Source organism: Pelophylax lessonae (assembly GCF_965119305.1).
Source record: "Pelophylax lessonae genome assembly, chromosome: 5".
Taxonomy (NCBI): domain Eukaryota; kingdom Metazoa; phylum Chordata; class Amphibia; order Anura; family Ranidae; genus Pelophylax; species Pelophylax lessonae.
The window spans coordinates 450,373,773-450,392,602 of NC_138772.1; the positions used below are offsets into that span (position 1 = coordinate 450,373,773).

Below are 18,830 nucleotides of genomic sequence, written 5' to 3' on the forward strand. Positions count from 1 at the left end.
GTCGGGCAGGGTGTGGGTGTCATGGTGTCGGGCAGGGTGTGGGTGTCATGGTGTCGGGCAGTGGATAGGTGTCATGGTGTCGGGCAGTGTGTGGGTGTCATGGTGTCGGGCAGTGGATGGGTGTCATGGTGTCGGGCAGGGTGTGGGTGTCATGGTGTCGGGCAGGGTGTGGGTGTCATGGTGTCGGGCAGGGTGTGGGTGTCATGGTGTCGGGCAGGGTGTGGGTGTCATGGTGTCGGGCAGTGTATAGGTGTCATGGTGTCGGGCAGTGTATGGGTGTCATGGTGTCGGGCAGTGTATGGGTGTCATGGTGTCGGGCAGTGTATAGGTGTCATGGTGTCGGGCAGTGTATAGGTGTCATGGTGTCGGGCAGTGTATGGGTGTCATGGTGTCGGGCAGTGTATAGGTGTCATGGTGTCGGGCAGGGTGTGGGTGTCATGGTGTCGGGCAGTGTGGGGGTGTCATGGTGTCGGGCAGGGTGTGGGTGTCATGGTGTCGGGCAGGGTGTGGGTGTCATGGTGTCGGGCAGTGGATGGGATAGGTGTCATGGTGTCGGGCAGTGTGTGGGTGTCATGGTGTCGGGCAGGGTGTTAGGTGTCATGGTGTCGGGCAGGGTGTTAGGTGTCATGGTGTCGGGCAGGGTGTTAGGTGTCATGGTGTCGGGCAGTGGATAGGTGTCATGGTGTCGGGCAGTGGATAGGTGTCATGGTGTCGGGCAGTGTGTGGGTGTCATGGTGTCGGGCAGTGGATGGGTGTCATGGTGTCGGGCAGTGGATGGGTGTCATGGTGTCGGGCAGTGTGTGGGTGTCATGGTGTCGGGCAGGGTGTGGGTGTCATGGTGTCGGGCAGGGTGTGGGTGTCATGGTGTCGGGCAGTGTATGGGTGTCATGGTGTCGGGCAGTGTATGGGTGTCATGGTGTCGGGCAGTGGATGGGATAGGTGTCATGGTGTCGGGCAGTGTGTGGGTGTCATGGTGTCGGGCAGTGTATAGGTGTCATGGTGTCGGGCAGGGTGTTAGGTGTCATGGTGTCGGGCAGTGTATAGGTGTCATGGTGTCGGGCAGTGTGTGGGTGTCATGGTGTCGGGCAGTGTGTTAGGTGTCATGGTGTCGGGCAGGGTGTGGGTGTCATGGTGTCGGGCAGGGTGTGGGTGTCATGGTGTCGGGCAGTGGATAGGTGTCATGGTGTCGGGCAGTGTGTGGGTGTCATGGTGTCGGGCAGTGTGTGGGTGTCATGGTGTCGGGCAGTGTGTGGGTGTCATGGTGTCGGGCAGGGTGTGGGTGTCATGGTGTCGGGCAGGGTGTGGGTGTCATGGTGTCGGGCAGGGTGTGGGTGTCATGGTGTCGGGCAGGGTGTGGGTGTCATGGTGTCGGGCAGTGTATAGGTGTCATGGTGTCGGGCAGTGTATAGGTGTCATGGTGTTGGGCAGTGTATGGGTGTCATGGTGTCGGGCAGTGTGTGGGTGTCATGGTGTCGGGCAGTGTGTTAGGTGTCATGGTGTCGGGCAGGGTGTGGGTGTCATGGTGTCGGGCAGGGTGTGGGTGTCATGGTGTCGGGCAGTGGATAGGTGTCATGGTGTCGGGCAGTGTGTGGGTGTCATGGTGTCGGGCAGTGGATGGGTGTCATGGTGTCGGGCAGTGGATGGGTGTCATGGTGTCGGGCAGGGTGTGGGTGTCATGGTGTCGGGCAGGGTGTGGGTGTCATGGTGTCGGGCAGGGTGTGGGTGTCATGGTGTCGGGCAGTGTATAGGTGTCATGGTGTCGGGCAGTGTATGGGTGTCATGGTGTCGGGCAGTGTATGGGTGTCATGGTGTCGGGCAGTGTATAGGTGTCATGGTGTCGGGCAGTGTATGGGTGTCATGGTGTCGGGCAGTGTATAGGTGTCATGGTGTCGGGCAGGGTGTGGGTGTCATGGTGTCGGGCAGTGTGGGGGTGTCATGGTGTCGGGCAGTGTATAGGTGTCATGGTGTTGGGCAGTGTATGGGTGTCATGGTGTCGGGCAGTGTGTGGGTGTCATGGTGTCGGGCAGTGTGTTAGGTGTCATGGTGTCGGGCAGGGTGTGGGTGTCATGGTGTCGGGCAGTGTGTGGGTGTCATGGTGTCGGGCAGTGGATGGGTGTCATGGTGTCGGGCAGTGGATGGGTGTCATGGTGTCGGGCAGGGTGTGGGTGTCATGGTGTCGGGCAGGGTGTGGGTGTCATGGTGTCGGGCAGGGTGTGGGTGTCATGGTGTCGGGCAGTGTATAGGTGTCATGGTGTCGGGCAGTGTATGGGTGTCATGGTGTCGGGCAGTGTATGGGTGTCATGGTGTCGGGCAGTGTATAGGTGTCGGGCAGTGTATAGGTGTCATGGTGTCGGGCAGTGTATGGGTGTCATGGTGTCGGGCAGTGTATAGGTGTCATGGTGTCGGGCAGGGTGTGGGTGTCATGGTGTCGGGCAGTGTGGGGGTGTCATGGTGTCGGGCAGGGTGTGGGTGTCATGGTGTCGGGCAGGGTGTGGGTGTCATGGTGTCGGGCAGTGGATGGGATAGGTGTCATGGTGTCGGGCAGTGTGTGGGTGTCATGGTGTCGGGCAGGGTGTTAGGTGTCATGGTGTCGGGCAGGGTGTTAGGTGTCATGGTGTCGGGCAGTGTGTGGGTGTCATGGTGTCGGGCAGTGTGTGGGTGTCATGGTGTCGGGCAGTGTGTGGGTGTCATTGTGTCGGGCAGTGTATGGGTGTCATGGTGTCGGGCAGTGGATGGGATAGGTGTCATGGTGTCGGGCAGTGTGTGGGTGTCATGGTGTCGGGCAGGGTGTTAGGTGTCATGGTGTCGGGCAGGGTGTTAGGTGTCATGGTGTCGGGCAGTGTGTGGGTGTCATGGTGTCGGGCAGTGTGTGGGTGTCATGGTGTCGGGCAGTGTGTGGGTGTCATGGTGTCGGGCAGTGTATGGGTGTCATGGTGTCGGGCAGTGGATGGGATAGGTGTCATGGTGTCGGGCAGTGTGTGGGTGTCATGGTGTCGGGCAGTGTGTGGGTGTCATGGTGTCGGGCAGGGTGTTAGGTGTCATGGTGTCGGGCAGGGTGTGGGTGTCATGGTGTCGGGCAGTGTATAGGTGTCATGGTGTCGGGCAGGGTGTGGGTGTCATGGTGTCGGGCAGGGTGTGGGTGTCATGGTGTAGGGCAGGGTGTGGGTGTCATGGTGTAGGGCAGGGTGTGGGTGTCATGGTGTCGGGCAGGGTGTGGGTGTCATGGTGTCGGGCAGGGTGTGGGTGTCATGGTGTCGGGCAGGGTGTTAGGTGTCATGGTGTCGGGCAGGGTGTTAGGTGTCATGGTGTCGGGCAGTGTGTGGGTGTCATGGTGTCGGGCAGTGTGTGGGTGTCATGGTGTCGGGCAGTGTGTGGGTGTCATGGTGTCGGGCAGTGTATGGGTGTCATGGTGTCGGGCAGTGGATGGGATAGGTGTCATGGTGTCGGGCAGTGTGTGGGTGTCATGGTGTCGGGCAGGGTGTTAGGTGTCATGGTGTCGGGCAGGGTGTGGGTGTCATGGTGTCGGGCAGTGTATAGGTGTCATGGTGTCGGGCAGGGTGTGGGTGTCATGGTGTCGGGCAGGGTGTGGGTGTCATGGTGTCGGGCAGGGTGTGGGTGTCATGGTGTAGGGCAGGGTGTGGGTGTCATGGTGTCGGGCAGGGTGTGGGTGTCATGGTGTCGGGCAGGGTGTGGGTGTCATGGTGTCGGGCAGGGTGTGGGTGTCATGGTGTCGGGCAGTGTGGGGGTGTCATGGTGTCGGGCAGTGTGGGGGTGTCATGGTGTCGGGCAGGGTGTGGGTGTCATGGTGTCGGGCAGGGTGTGGGTGTCATGGTGTAGGGCAGGGTGTGGGTGTCATGGTGTCGGGCAGTGTGGGGGTGTCATGGTGTCGGGCAGTGTGGGGGTGTCATGGTGTCGGGCAGGGTGTGGGTGTCGGGCAGTGGATAGGTGTCATGGTGTCGGGCAGGGTGTCATGGTGTCGGGCAGGGTGTCATGGTGTCGGGCAGGGTGTCATGGTGTCAGTGAGTAGCAGAGAGGATGAAGTGACAGCACGCACTCCTCCAGTATGGGGATGTTGGAGACATAAACTCTGAGGAAACTAATAAAAGAAGCCCCCCTGACCCCCCCGCCGTACGCCCCCCACACCCGCTCCCTGCCCCCCGCCGCATTACAAGGCTCCATATACGGGTCATCCGGATATACATTCGCGCAGCACTCACCTGCATTGACGCCATGATGGGAACCCGCCCCCTCCCTCCAGGGGTGACGTCACATGTCACATGACAGAGACGAAGCCTCTCCTGGCACGCCTGCGCTCAGGCTGTGTGCGGTGTTGTGTTGCGCATGTGCCAGAGAAATAGGGGAGGGTGGGGAAGGGATGAGTGAATGTGCAGTGATCGTGGATGAATGTATATGGAGGGGATGAGTGAATATGAAGGGGGTGGGGATGAGTTAATGTTCAGGGGAGAGGGTGGGGATAAGTGAATGTGAAATGGATGGGGATGTGTAAATGGGAAGAGGAGAGGGTGGTGATGAGTGAATGTGGAGGGGGAGAGGATGGGGGTGAGTGAATGTGGAGGGGGAGAGGATGGGGGTGAGTGAATGTGGAGGGGAAAGGGTAGGGATGAGTGAATGTTGAGGGGAGAGGATGGGGATAAGTGAAGTAGACAGGGATGAGTGAATGTAGAGGGGAGAGGGTGGGATGAGTGAATGTGGAGGGGTGGGGATGAGTGAATGTAGAGGCGAGAGGATAGGGATGAGTGAATAAGGAGAGGATGGAGATGAGTGAATGTTAAGGGGAGAGGGTGGGGGATGAGTGAATGTGGAGAGGATGGGATGAGTGAATGGGGAGGGGATGAGTGAATGTGGAGGGCAGAAGATGGGGATGAGTAAATGTGAATAGGAGAGGATTGAGAGCATGGGATGAATGAATGTGGAGAGGATGGGGGTGAGTGAAGGTGGAGGGGAGAGGATGGGGATGAATGAATGTGGAGGGGAGAGTATGGGGATGAGTGAACGTGGAGGGGAGAGGGTGGGGATGAGTGAATGTGGAGGGGAGAGGGTGGGGATGAGAGAATGTGCAGGGGAGAGGATGGGGATGAGTGAATGTGGAGGGGAGAAGATGGGGATGATTGAATGTGGAGGGGAGAGGGTGGGGATGAGTGAATGTGGAGGGGAGAGGGTGGGGATGAGTGAATGTGGAGGGGAGAGGGTGGGGATGATTGAATGTGGAGGGGAGAGGGTGGGGATGAGTGAATGTGGAGGGGAGAGGATGGGGATGAGTGAATGTGGAGGGGAGAGGGTGGGGATGAGTGAATGTGGAGGGGAGAGGATGGGGATGATTGAATGTGGAGGGGAGAGGGTGGGGATGAGTGAATGTGGAGGGGAGAGGGTGGGGATGAGTGAATGTGGAGGGGAGAGGGTGGGGATGAGTGAATGTGGAGAGGATGGGATGAGTGAATGGGGAGGGAATGAGTGAATGTGGAGGACAGAAGGTGGGGATGAGTAAATTTGAATAGGAGAGGATTGAGAGCATGGGATGAATGAATGTGGAGAGGATGGGGGTGAGTGAAGGTGGAGGGGAGAGGATGGGGATGAGTGAATGTGGAGGGGAGAGGATGGGGATGAGTGAATGTGGAGGGGAGAGGGTGGGGATGAGTGAATGTGGAGGGGAGAGGGTGGGGATGATTGAATGTGGAGGGGAGAGGGTGGGGATGAGTGAATGTGGAGTGGAGAGGGTGGGGATGAGTGAATGTGGAGGGGAGAGGGTGGGGATGAGTGAATGTGGAGTGGAGAGGATGGGGATGAGTGAATGTGGAGGGGAGAGGGTGGGGATGAGTGAATGTGGAGGGGGAGAGGATGGGGATGAGTGAATGTGGAGGGGAGAGGGTGGGGATGAGAGAATGTGCAGGGGAGAGGGTGGGGATGAGTGAATGTGGAGGGGAGAGGATGGGGATGAGTGAATGTGGAGGGGAGAGGGTGGGGTGAGTGAACGTGGAGGGGAGAGGGTGGGGATGAGTGAACGTGGAGGGGAGAGGGTGGGGATGAGTGAATGTGGAGGGGAGAGGATGGGGATGATTGAATGTGGAGGGGAGAGGATGGGGATGAGTGAATGTGGAGGGGAGAGGATGGGGATGATTGAATGTGGAGGGGAGAGGATGGGGATGAGTGAATGTGGAGGGGAGAGGGTGGGGATGAGTGAATGTGGAGGGGAGAGGGTGGGGATGAGTGAATGTGGAGGGGAGAGGGTGGGGATGATTGAATGTGGAGGGGAGAGGATGGGGATGATTGAATGTGGAGGGGAGAGGATGGGGATGAGTGAATGTGGAGGGGAGAGGGTGGGGATGAGTGAATGTGGAGGGGAGAGGATGGGGATGATTGAATGTGGAGGGGAGAGGGTGGGGATGAGTGAATGTGGAGGGGAGAGGATGGGGATGAGTGAATGTGGAGGGGAGAGGGTGGGGATGAGTGAATGTGGAGGGGAGAGGATGGGGATGATTGAATGTGGAGGGGAGAGGGTGGGGATGAGTGAATGTGGAGGGGAGAGGATGGGGATGAGTGAATGTGGAGGGGAGAGGGTGAGGATGACACACACTTGTGCGATCCAATTCTGTGCGTACTTGCAGATCGCACTGCGATATGCAATCAAATTGGGGGTGTTGTTTGCTTTTAATTGACACCCCCTGCGTATCGCATATGGCAGTGTGAACTGCCATATGTGCGGATGCGATGCGGGAACACTCTGCATATTCGCAGCGTTCCTGCAATGCACAAATGTGAACCGACAAATGTGACAACAATGAAGAAATGACACTTTGCTACAATGTAAAGTAGTGAGTGTACAGATTGTATAACAGTGTAAATTTTCTGTCCCCTCAAAATAACTCAACACACAGCCATTTATGTGTAAACTGCTGGCAACAAAAGTGAGTACACTTGTAAGTGAAAATGTCCAAATTGGGCCCAAAGTGTCAATATTTTGTGTGGCCACCATTATTTCCCAGCACTGCCTTAACTTTCTTAACGGAGTCCGCCGGGAGAAAAACCCGTGTGAAAGGACCCATAATGTATATCCTTTGTGGCTATTGAGGAATATAATAAAATGAAAGTATTTGCTCACGAGATTCAGCTTTAACCACTTGCCGACCGCCGCACGACTATCTACGGCGGCGGTCAGCCCCTCACAGGCAAAGTGACGTAGGTCTACGTCGCTCGCCTGTGAGGGTTTAGGGAGCGAGCGCGCGCCGCCGGAGGCGCGCTCCCGCTCCCGCGTGGTCACGGACCCCCCCGCGCGCGTGACCGGCGGACCCGATCGCCGCCGGCCACTCTGCGATCGGCGGGGGAGAGGGAGATAGTCAGGCAGCTTGTGTAAACAAGCTGCCTGTCATTCTCCTCTCTGTATGAGAGCTGATCACATGGATCTACTATGTAGATCCATTGATCACTCTGCATACAGTTGAAGCCACAGCCAATCACAGTTAGAATCACGCCCCTAGGGACACACACAGCCCCTCCCTCTCAAATAAAGTTAACCCCTTCACTACCAGTGCATTTTTACAGTAACAGTGCATATGTATAGCACTGATTACTGTAGAAATGTCACTGGTAACCCCAAAAGTGTCAAAAATGTCAGTCAAGGGTCCGATCTGTCCGCCGCAATGTCGCAGTACCGCAAAAAAAATCGCAGATCGCCGCCATTACGCGTTAAAAAAAAAAACAACAAAAATGACAAAAATCTTTCCCTTTGTTAGTAAACGCAATAACTTTTGCGCAAACCAATCAAAATACGCTTTTTGCGATTTTTTTTACCAAACATAGGTAGCATAAAACAAATTGGCCGAAAATATTAAAAAATTTTGATTTTTACATTTTTTTTTGGGGGAATTTCATATAAAAAAAAGGGAAAAATATTGCTATTTTTGCAAAATTTACGCTCTTTTTTTGTTTATAGCGCGTGATCAAAAAATCGCACAGGTGATCAAATACCACCAAAAGAAAGCTCTGTTTGTGGGAAAAAAAGGACGCCAAATTAGTTTCGGTACAGCGTCGCACGACCGCGCAATTGTCCGTTAAAGTCACGCAGTGCCGAATCGCAAAATGCCCTCTGGTCGTTTAGCAGCCAAATCCTCCGGGGCTTAAGTGGTTAAAGGTGTCTGGGGTAAAATAATTCTATTGGTATAGTTAAAGTGAACCTGTCTTTTTTCCCATGCACAACAAAGCAACAGATTCATTTATTTCACCAAAAATTTTATTGATTTCTTCAGACCCCCCACTTTCCTGTTCAGGGATGCAGAGCTGCCCTCACCTGGGCCAGTTCTTTGCTGGTTTTCGGGTCCCCAGTACCGCCATGCTAACTGTGGGAAGCCAGCTGGGACTCCCTGCAGTTTCACAGTCGCTTTCCCAATGTGAATGCGCAGGCTGTGCTGCACTGTGTCAATGGTTCTGTAGCCTTCTGGGACCTGTGACATGTCCCAAGAGGCTGCGAACAGGGGGCAACTTAGGTGATCTTGGCAGAAGTGGGAGTCAGTTACCAGATAAAGTACTCACTCCCCCCCACCTATAAAAAAAAAGGTGAACTTAGCCTTTAAACTGATATTAAAGTCTTGTTTTTTTTTTTTTTTAATAGAAAACATGTTATACTTACCTCCTCCGTGCAGTTGGTTTTGCACAGAGCAGCCCGGATCCTCCTCTTCTTGAGTCCCTCACCAGCTCTCCTGGCCCCTCCCTCCTGCCACGTGCCCCCACATAAAGCAGCTTGCAATGGTGGTACCCAAGCCAAGCTGCTGATCTGTGTGTCAATTCAGACCGGAGCTGCGGCTCGGCCCGTTTCCCCTCTCTCCTCATTGGCGCACTGAGTTTGATTGACAGCAGTGGGAGCCAATGGGGAAGGAGAATCTCAGATGTGCAACATCGCTGGATGGAGAAGGGGCTCAGGTAAGTATTAGGGGAGCTGCTCCACACAGAAGGTTTTTCTATCTTAATCCATAGAATGCAAAAAAAAAAAAAAAAAAACAAACATCTGCCTTTAAAACCACTTTAATATAAAAAAAAAAAACCTTCTGGGTACAGCTCCCCAGCCCAATACTTATCTGAGCCCAATGTCGATCCAACAATGTGCACAAGAGCAGAGGCTCTCCTGGCTCTCTCCCTCCTCATCAGCTCAAACACAGCATCGGGAGCCCGTGGCTTTTTATGGTGGGCTCTTGGCATGGGGGGGGGGGGGGGGAGCCAGGAGCACAGATGGGAGACCCGAGAATAGAAGGATTGGAGCTGCTCTGTGTAAAAACATGTTTTATTAAAAAATTAATAATAATAATTTTTGATGCATTAAAAATCATATTAAGCTACAGCCCTGTAGCTGTGCTATACAGTTGTGTCATTCCTTGTATTAAGATAAAAAACCTCCTATATGCAGCAGCCCCCCTAATACTTACCTGAGCCCCTTCTCAATCCAGCGATGTCCATGACTGTCTCAGTCGTCCGGGATGCCCCTCCTCATTGGCTAAGATACAGCAGCGGCGCCATTGGCTCCCACTGCTGTCAATTAAAGTCAGTTAGCCAATGAGGAGAGATGGGGTGGGGCTAAACCACAGCTCTGTGTCTGAATGGATACACAGAGCTGTGACTCGGCCCGGGTGCCCCCATGGCAAGCTGCTTACTGTGGAGGCACTCAAAGGGAGGGAGGGGCCAGGCGAGCCGAAGAGGGACCCGAGAAGAGGAGGATCCTGGCTGCTCTGTGCAAAACCAACTGCACAGAGGAGGCAAGTATGACATGTTTATTATTTTTATTGAAAGAAAAAAACAAGACTTTACAATCATTTTAACCACTTAAGCTCTGGAAGATTTTACCCCCTAATGACCAAGCCATTTTTTGCGATACGGCACTGCATTGCTTTAACTGACAATTGCGCGGTCGTGCGATGCTGTACCCAAATATAGAGCTTTCTTTTGGTGGTATTTAAAAGCCTCTGCAGTTTTTTTTTTTTTTTTTTTTGCGCTATAAACAAAAAAGAACCATAATTTTGAAAAAAAATATATATATTTTTTACTGTCTGCTATTAAACATTCCCTATAAAAAAAAAACAAATTTTCTCATTAATTTAGGCCAATATGTATTCTGGTACATATTATTGGTTTAAAAAAACCCTAATAAGCGTATATTCATTGGTTTGCGCAAAAGTTAACACTATAGGTGATCAAGGGGTTATGTGTGCTCCTAGGGAGTGATTTCTAACTGTGGGGGCAGTGGATATACTAGAGAAAAAGAGAGATCTGTGCTTAGGCTTAGCTGAAACACAAGATCTCTCTTTTCCTCCCTGACAGAACAGCGGTCTGCCTTGTTTATAGGCGACCAAATCGCCCCCCTTGTGGTCCCTAAGCGATTTGCTATGCAGTACCCCTGTGAGGAGTCCCTTCCTAAAAAGTGGACTGTTCCACCGGTTTCCGGATTAAACAAGTCAACCATAATTCCGGTTGAAGAGTCTCTGGCCTTTAACCACTTAAGCCCTGGAGGATTTGGCTGCTAAAAGATCAGGGGGTATTTTGCGATTCGGCACTACGTGACTTTAACGGACAATTGCGCGGTCGTGCGACGCTGTACCTAAACAAATTTGACGTCCTTTTTTTCCCACAAACAGAGCTTTCTTTTGGTGGTATTTGATCACCTGTGCGATTTTTTGATCACGCGCTATAACCAAAAAAAAAGCGTCAATTTTGCAAAAATAACAATATTTTTCACATTTTTTTATATGAAATTCCCCCCCAAAAAAAAGTAAAAAGTTAAATTTTTTAACATTTTCGGCCAATTTGTTTTCTGCTACCTATGTTTGGTAAAAAAAAATCGCAAAAAGCGTATTTTGATTGGTTTGCGCAAAAGTTATCGTGTTTACTAACAAAGGGAAAGATTTTTGTCATTTTTGTTGTTTTTTTTTTTAACGCGTTATGGTGGCGATCTGCAATTTTTTTTTGCGGTACTGCGACATTGGGGCTGACATTTTTGACATTTTTGGGGTTACCAGTGACATTTCTACAGTAATCAGTGCTATACATATGCACTGTTACTGTAAAATTACACTGGCAGTGAAGGGGTTAACTTTATTTGAGAGGAAGGGGCTGTGTGTGTCCCTAGGGGCGTGATTCTAACTGTGATTGGCTGTGGCTTGAGCTGTAGGAACACTGATCAACGGTCCTACATAGTAGAACCGTATGATCAGTGTTTCTACACAGGGGAGAATGACAGGCAGCTTGTTTACACAAGCTGCCTGCCTTTCTCCCTCTCCCCCGGTGATCGCAGAGTGAGCGGCGGACATCCGGTCCGCCGGTCACATGCGCGGGGGGGTCCGTGACCGCGCGGGAGCGCGCCGCCGGCAGCGCGCGCTCGCTCGCTCCCCAGAGCCTCACAGGCTAGTGAAGTAGCGATACGTCACTCTGCCTGTGAGGGGCTGACCGCCGCAGTATATGTACTTGCGGCGGTCGGCAAGCGGTTAGGACCCGGCTGACAGGAAGGGGGAGGCTGTGGCCCACAATATATACACTGTGGCTGGTTCTGCACTGAGGCTGGTATTCACCATTGCCCTGGTGTCGCAAACTCTGACCTAGTAGGCTAAGCTTTTACGCCGTGACCTGGAGGGGGAGCAGCTCCCCCTGCCTTTGCTGAGCTGATAGACCAGTTGGTCAAGAGGCTGCAGTTTATCTGTGATGCCTCTTTGGATGTGGCTCCCCTAGTTGCTAGGCTCCCTGTTTCAGCATTGGTCCTTTGGCGTATTTTTTTGGCTCAAATGCTGGTCTGCGGACCAGATTTCTAAAAAGGCCTTTTCAAGGAAATCGCCTGTTTGGAGCTACCCTGGATGACATTACTAAGGGTTTCACAGGGGTGAAGAGTACCTTTCTTCTGCAGGTTAGTAAAGGCAAGGACCCTCGTCGTAGATGTGGGCCATCCTGCTCCGCTCATAAGAAGGGTTTTCTTCCCTCAGGGACGACTGACAAGGAATCAAAGCCTTTAAGGGCCTCATCTGGTGGATCTAAGCGAACTTGGTCTGATTGAGTGCAGGCTTCTCCAGACCCTCGGACAAGGCTCCTTCGCATGAAGGTGTGCCCTCACCTGTATCTGGGGTGTGGGGACGTCTTTGCTGGTTTCTGGACCCGTGGACTTCCCTTGTACGAGACAAGTGGGTCCACAAAGTCATGCAGTCTGGCTACAAGATTGAGTTTCGTTCTAACCCTCCGGAAAGATTCTTTCCTTCCAACCTGTGCCTGTCTCCGGACCACTTACATGGTCTTTTTGGGGCAGTGCAAAACTTGTTACTTCAAGGGGTGATTGTCCCGGTTCTGACTTCTGAACATTTTCAGGGGTTTTAATCAAACCTGTTTACAGTTCCCAGGAAGGAAGGCAAGGTGTGTCCAATTCTGGACCTCTAGATGCTGAACTGCTTTATGCGGGTACAGACGTTCATAATGGAGTGCATTCGCACGATGGTGGCATCCCTGCATTAGGGGGATTTCCTTGCCTCTATCGACATCAAGGACGCTTACCTTCACATTCCAATATGTGTCAGTCACCAGCGCTTCCCCTGCTTTGCCGTTGGAGAGGAGCATTATCAGTTTGTGGCGTTACCCTTTGGTCTCGCCTCCGCTTCTCAGGTTTTCATGAATAATTCCTGTATATATCAGCAGATATGTGTGTGTCACCCTCACCAATTCCTGTATATATCAGCAGATATGTGTGTGTCACCCTCACCAATTCCTGTATATATCAGCAGATATATATGTGTGTGTCACCCTCACCAATTCCTGTATATATCAGCAGATATATATGTGTGTGTCACCCTCACCAATTCCTGTATATATCAGCAGATATATATGTGTGTGTCACCCTCACCAATTCCTGTATATATCAGCAGATATATATGTGTGTCACCCTCACCAATTCCTGTATATATCAGCAGATATATATGTGTGTGTCACCCTCACCAATTCCTGTATATATCAGCAGATATATATGTGTGTCACCCTCACCAATTCCTGTATATATCAGCAGATATGTGTGTGTCACCCTCACCAATTCCTGTATATATCAGCAGATATATATGTGTGTGTCACCCTCGCCAATTCCTGTATATATCAGCAGATATGTGTGTGTCACCCTCACCAATTCCTGTATATATCAGCAGATATGTGTGTGTCACCCTCACCAATTCCTGTATATATCAGCAGATATGTGTGTGTCACCCTCACCAATTCCTGTATATATCAGCAGATATATATGTGTGTGTCACCCTCACCAATTCCTGTATATATCAGCAGATATGTGTGTGTCACCCTCACCAATTCCTGTATATATCAGCAGATATATATGTGTGTGTCACCCTCACCAATTCCTGTATATATCAGCAGATATATATATGTGTGTCACCCTCACCAATTCCTGTATATATCAGCAGATATATATGTGTGTCACCCTCACCAATTCCTGTATATATCAGCAGATATGTGTGTGTCACCCTCACCAATTCCTGTATATATCAGCAGATATATATGTGTGTGTGTCACCCTCACCAATTCCTGTATATATCAGCAGATATATATGTGTGTGTCACCCTCACCAATTCCTGTATATATCAGCAGATATATGTGCGTCACCCTCACCAATTCCTGTATATATCAGCAGATATATATGTGTGTGTTACCATCACCAATTCCTGTATATATCAGCAGATATATATGTGTGTGTCACCCTCACCAATTCCTGTATATATCAGCAGATATATATGTGTGTGTCACCCTCACCAATTCCTGTATATATCAGCAGATATATATATGTGTGTCACCCTCACCAATTCCTGTATATATCAGCAGATATATATGTGTGTCACCCTCACCAATTCCTGTATATATCAGCAGATATGTGTGTGTCACCCTCACCAATTCCTGTATATATCCGCAGATATATATGTGTGTGTCACCCTCGCCAATTCCTGTATATATCAGCAGATATATATGTGTGTCACCCTCACCAATTCCTGTATATATCAGCAGATATATATGTGTGTCACCCTCACCAATTCCTGTATATATCAGCAGATATATATGTGTGTCACCCTCACCAATTCCTGTATATATCAGCAGATATGTGTGTGTCACCCTCACCAATTCCTGTATATATCAGCAGATATATATGTGTGTCACCCTCACCAATTCCTGTATATATCAGCAGATATATATGCGTGTGTCACCCTCACCAATTCCTGTATATATCAGCAGATATATATGTGTGTGTCACCCTCACCAATTCCTGTATATATCAGCAGATATGTGTGTGTCACCCTCACCAATTCCTGTATATATCAGCAGATATGTGTGTGTCACCCTCACCAATTCCTGTATATATCAGCAGATATATATGTGTGTCACCCTCACCAATTCCTGTATATATCCGCAGATATATATGTGTGTGTCACCCTCACCAATTCCTGTATATATCAGCAGATATATATGCGTGTGTCACCCTCACCAATTCCTGTATATATCAGCAGATATGTGTGTGTCACCCTCACCAATTCCTGTATATATCCGCAGATATATATGTGTGTGTCACCCTCACCAATTCCTGTATATATCAGCAGATATATATATGTGTGTCACCCTCACCAATTCCTGTATATATCAGCAGATATATATGCGTGTGTCACCCTCACCAATTCCTGTATATATCAGCAGATATGTGTGTGTCACCCTCACCAATTCCTGTATATATCCGCAGATATATATGTGTGTGTCACCCTCACCAATTCCTGTATATATCCGCAGATATATATGTGTGTGTCACCCTCACCAATTCCTGTATATATCAGCAGATATATATATGTGTGTGTCACCCTCACCAATTCCTGTATATATCAGCAGATATGTGTGTGTCACCCTCACCAATTCCTGTATATATCAGCAGATATATATGTGTGTGTCACCCTCACCAATTCCTGTATATATCAGCAGATATATATGTGTGTCACCCTCACCAATTCCTGTATATATCAGCAGATATGTGTGTGTCACCCTCACCAATTCCTGTATATATCAGCAGATATGTGTGTGTCACCCTCACCAATTCCTGTATATATCAGCAGATATGTGTGTGTCACCCTCACCAATTCCTGTATATATCAGCAGATATGTGTGTGTCACCCTCACCAATTCCTGTATATATCAGCAGATATATATGTGTGTGTCACCCTCACCAATTCCTGTATATATCAGCAGATATATATGTGTGTGTCACCCTCACCAATTCCTGTATATATCAGCAGATATGTATGTGTCACCCTCACCAATTCCTGTATATATCAGCAGATATATATGTCTGTGTCACCCTCACCAATTCCTGTATATATCAGCAGATATATATGTGTGTCACCCTCACCAATTCCTGTATATATCAGCAGATATATATGTGTGTCACCCTCACCAATTCCTGTATATATCAGCAGATATGTATGTGTCACCCTCACCAATTCCTGTATATATCAGCAGATATATATGTGTGTGTGTCACCCTCACCAATTCCTGTATATATCAGCAGATATATATGTGTGTGTGTCACCCTCACCAATTCCTGTATATATCAGCAAATATGTGTGTTAGTAAGGAAATAAAATATTAAGCATAGCAAAGGTATTTCCCAATAGAAGTTGACTGCTTACAATTTCTTAATATACACCTTTTTCCTCTGTCTTTATTATTTCTTGTTAGTAAACTGTACATTTATATTCTAAAGATTACTACTGCCATTTACATAGCAAAATTATTCATCTCTGACCTTCTGAACTCCCAGAACTGTTGAATAGAGAGAGAGAGAAAAGAGGATCTATTTATTACGTATCTATCTATCTACAGACAAGTCTCCCATGACTTGTGGGAGTCTCCTGCTTTTGGCCGGCGGCTCACAGACAGTGATTCTGACTCCTACCACCATGACCACTTCAGATCACTGAAGTGGTCATGGTGGTTAGAGTGTTCCTTTAACCACTTTAGCCCCGCTCACATTGAGGCTACTGCGGCAAAGTGCCGCGATCCCGTCCAGCGACGTAGACCTACGTCGCTGGACTCCGCCCCTTGTGGGCGGCGCTCGCGCGCCGCCGGAGGCTCGCTCCCGCTGTGTTCATTCACAGCGGGAGTCGGGCCAGGGGAGGAGCAGCGGCGATTGCCGCTGCTCTGCCCTGATCGACGGGGATCGAGTCTGGAGATCCGCCCGCTGTGTGTAAACACAGCGGGCGGATCTCCATAGTGACAGGGACTGACAGATCGGAGTGTTCAGCATAGCTGGACATCCGATCTGTCCTTCTGTCACACAGTCACCTCCCCCCCCCCACACGTCAGTAAGCACCAGGCATACATTAACCCCTCCCTCTCCAACAGTAACAGTGCATATATATAGCACTGATTACTGTAGAAATGTCACTGGTACCCCCAAAAGTGTCAAAAATGTCAGTCAAGGGTCCGATCTGTCCGCCGCAATGTCGCAGTCCCGCAAAAAAAATCGCAGATCGCCGGCATTACGCGTTAAAAAAAAAACACCAAAAATGACAGAAATCTTTCCCTTTGTTAGTAAACGCAATAACTTTTGCGCAAACCAATCAAAATACGCTTATTGCGATTTTTTTTTACTAAACATAGGTAGCATAAAACAAATTGGCCAAAAATTAAAAAAAAAATAGATTTTTACATTTTTTTGGGAGGGAATTTCAAAAAATGTGAAAAATATTGTTATTTTTTCAAAATAAACGCTCTTTTTTTGTTTATAGCGCAAAAAGTAAAAATCGCACAGGTGATCAAATACCACCAAAAGAAAGCTCTGTTTGTGGGAAAAAAAGGACGTAAATTTCGTTTGGGTACGGCGTCACACGACCGCGCAATTGTCAGTTAAAGTCGCACAGCGCCGAATCGCAAAAAGTGGCCTGGACGGAAGACAGCAAAATCCTCCGGTGGTAAAGTGGTTAATATCTCTCTGAAGAAGTAAACCTCTGTATACTGATTCCATTTAATTTCATTATCCTCTAGTTGTGTTAAATTAGTGCGAGTGGGGGGGGAGTCGTGGCGGTACGGGGGGGGGGGGGTAGGTCAGCGGCGGCGCGGAGTAAAACCTCCCTGAAATGAGTTTTTGCAGGTTGGGATGTCTGCAATTCTGTGCAGTTACTTTCTGCAGAGGCTTTAACCACTTGCCGACCAGTCACTGGGACTGTACTGCGGCAAAGTGGCTCGATTCCGTCCAGCGACGTAGACCTACGTCGCTGGACTCCTCCCCTTCTGGGCGGTGCTCGCGCGCCACCGGAGGCTCGCTCCCGCTGTGTTCAGTCACAGCGGGAGTCGGGCCAGGGGAGGAGCAGCGGCGATCGCCGCCGCTCTTCCCCGATCGTCGGGGAATCGAGTCTGGAGATCCGCCCGCTTGTGTAAACAAAGCGGGCGGATCTCCTAAGTGACAGAGACAGATTGCAGGGTTCAGCATAGCTGAACATGCGATCTGTCCCTGTGTCACTCAGTCACCTCCCCCCACACACGTTAGTAAGCACCAGGCATACATTAACCCCTCCCTCTCCAATAAAGTTAACCCCTTCCCTGCCAGTGTCATTTTTACAGTAACAGTGCATATATATAGCACTGATTACTGCAGTAATGTCACTGGTACCCCCAAAAGTGTCAAAAATGTCAGTCAAGGGTCCGATCTGTCCGCCGGAATGTCGCAGTACCGCAAAAAAAATCGCAGATCGCCGCCATTACTCGTTAAAAAAAAAAAAAACACCAAAAATGACAGAAATCTTTCCCTTTGTTAGTAAACGCAATAACTTTTGCGCAAACCAATCAAAATACGCTTATTGTGTTTTTTTTTACCAAACATAGGTGGCAGAAAACAAATTGGCCAAAAATTTAAAAAAATTTTGATTTTTACATTTTTTTGGGGGAATTTCATATAAAAAAATGTGAAAAATATTGTTATTTTTTTCAAAATTTACGCTCTTTTTTTGTTTATAGCGCAAAAAGTAAAAATCGCACAGGTGATCAAATACCACCAAAAGAAAGCTCTGTTTGTGGGGAAAAAAAAAGAACGTAAATTGCGTTTGGGTACGGTGTCGCATGACCGCGCAATTGTCAGTTAAAGTCGCACAGTGCCGAATCGCAAAAAGTGGCCTGGACGTAAGACAGCAAAATCCTCCGATGGTACAGTGGTTAAGCACATCCCTGCACCATCTTCTGCAGAGTCTATCTGACCTTTTTGAGGCTTTAGAAGAGGCTGGGCCACTGGTCACTGTGACCATCTCTGACTCAAATTCAGAGTCTATGAATATGTTTTTTTAAAAAAATGTTTTTGAGACATCACAGTTTCCTGTCATCACCTCAGAACTACAAGGGGTTCCACACTTTCCTCAGTAAATATGGCCGTAGTAGGAGATTTGAAAGGCCCCCAGTAGTGCAAACAGCAAGGTAGCTCCTAGTCCTTTAGCCTGCTTGATCTTATTCAACAGAAGTCTACAGAAACAAGGTAATTTCTGAGGTAATGCCAAAATTCTGGAACTGGAAAAGCACCTCACAGCTAGGCTTAAAGCAGAGTTCCACCCAAAAGTGGAACCTTCGCTTATCTGATTCCTCCGCCACCCTTCCCCACTTCCTTCGGACCTCACCACGGCGAGGTCCATCAGAATTTCGCTCCCCCCTTCCTCCTCCCCCCGCTGCTGGGCCATTCAGAAAGCTCAGCGAAGTGCATGCGCAGTAGGGAACCAGCTGTGAAACCACAAGGCTTCACTGTGGGTTTCCATTACCAAGAATGGCGGCGGCGGCAGCACACG

At 49.7% G+C, this 18,830-nt stretch overlaps 1 protein-coding gene across 1 annotated transcript in view; it reads right to left on the reverse strand.

Annotated features, from left to right (window-relative positions):
• The window catches only part of UBE2W (ubiquitin conjugating enzyme E2 W), an 86,726-nt gene extending 82,443 nt beyond the window's left edge, over positions 1-4,283 (reverse strand). Inside the window, exon 1 of the mRNA XM_082259809.1 lies at positions 4,218-4,283. Within this exon, the coding sequence (XP_082115935.1) occupies positions 4,218-4,232 (15 nt within the window). The 5' untranslated portion in view covers positions 4,233-4,283. The remainder of the gene's footprint in view (positions 1-4,217) is intronic.
• Positions 4,284-18,830: the final 14,547 nt, after the last annotated feature.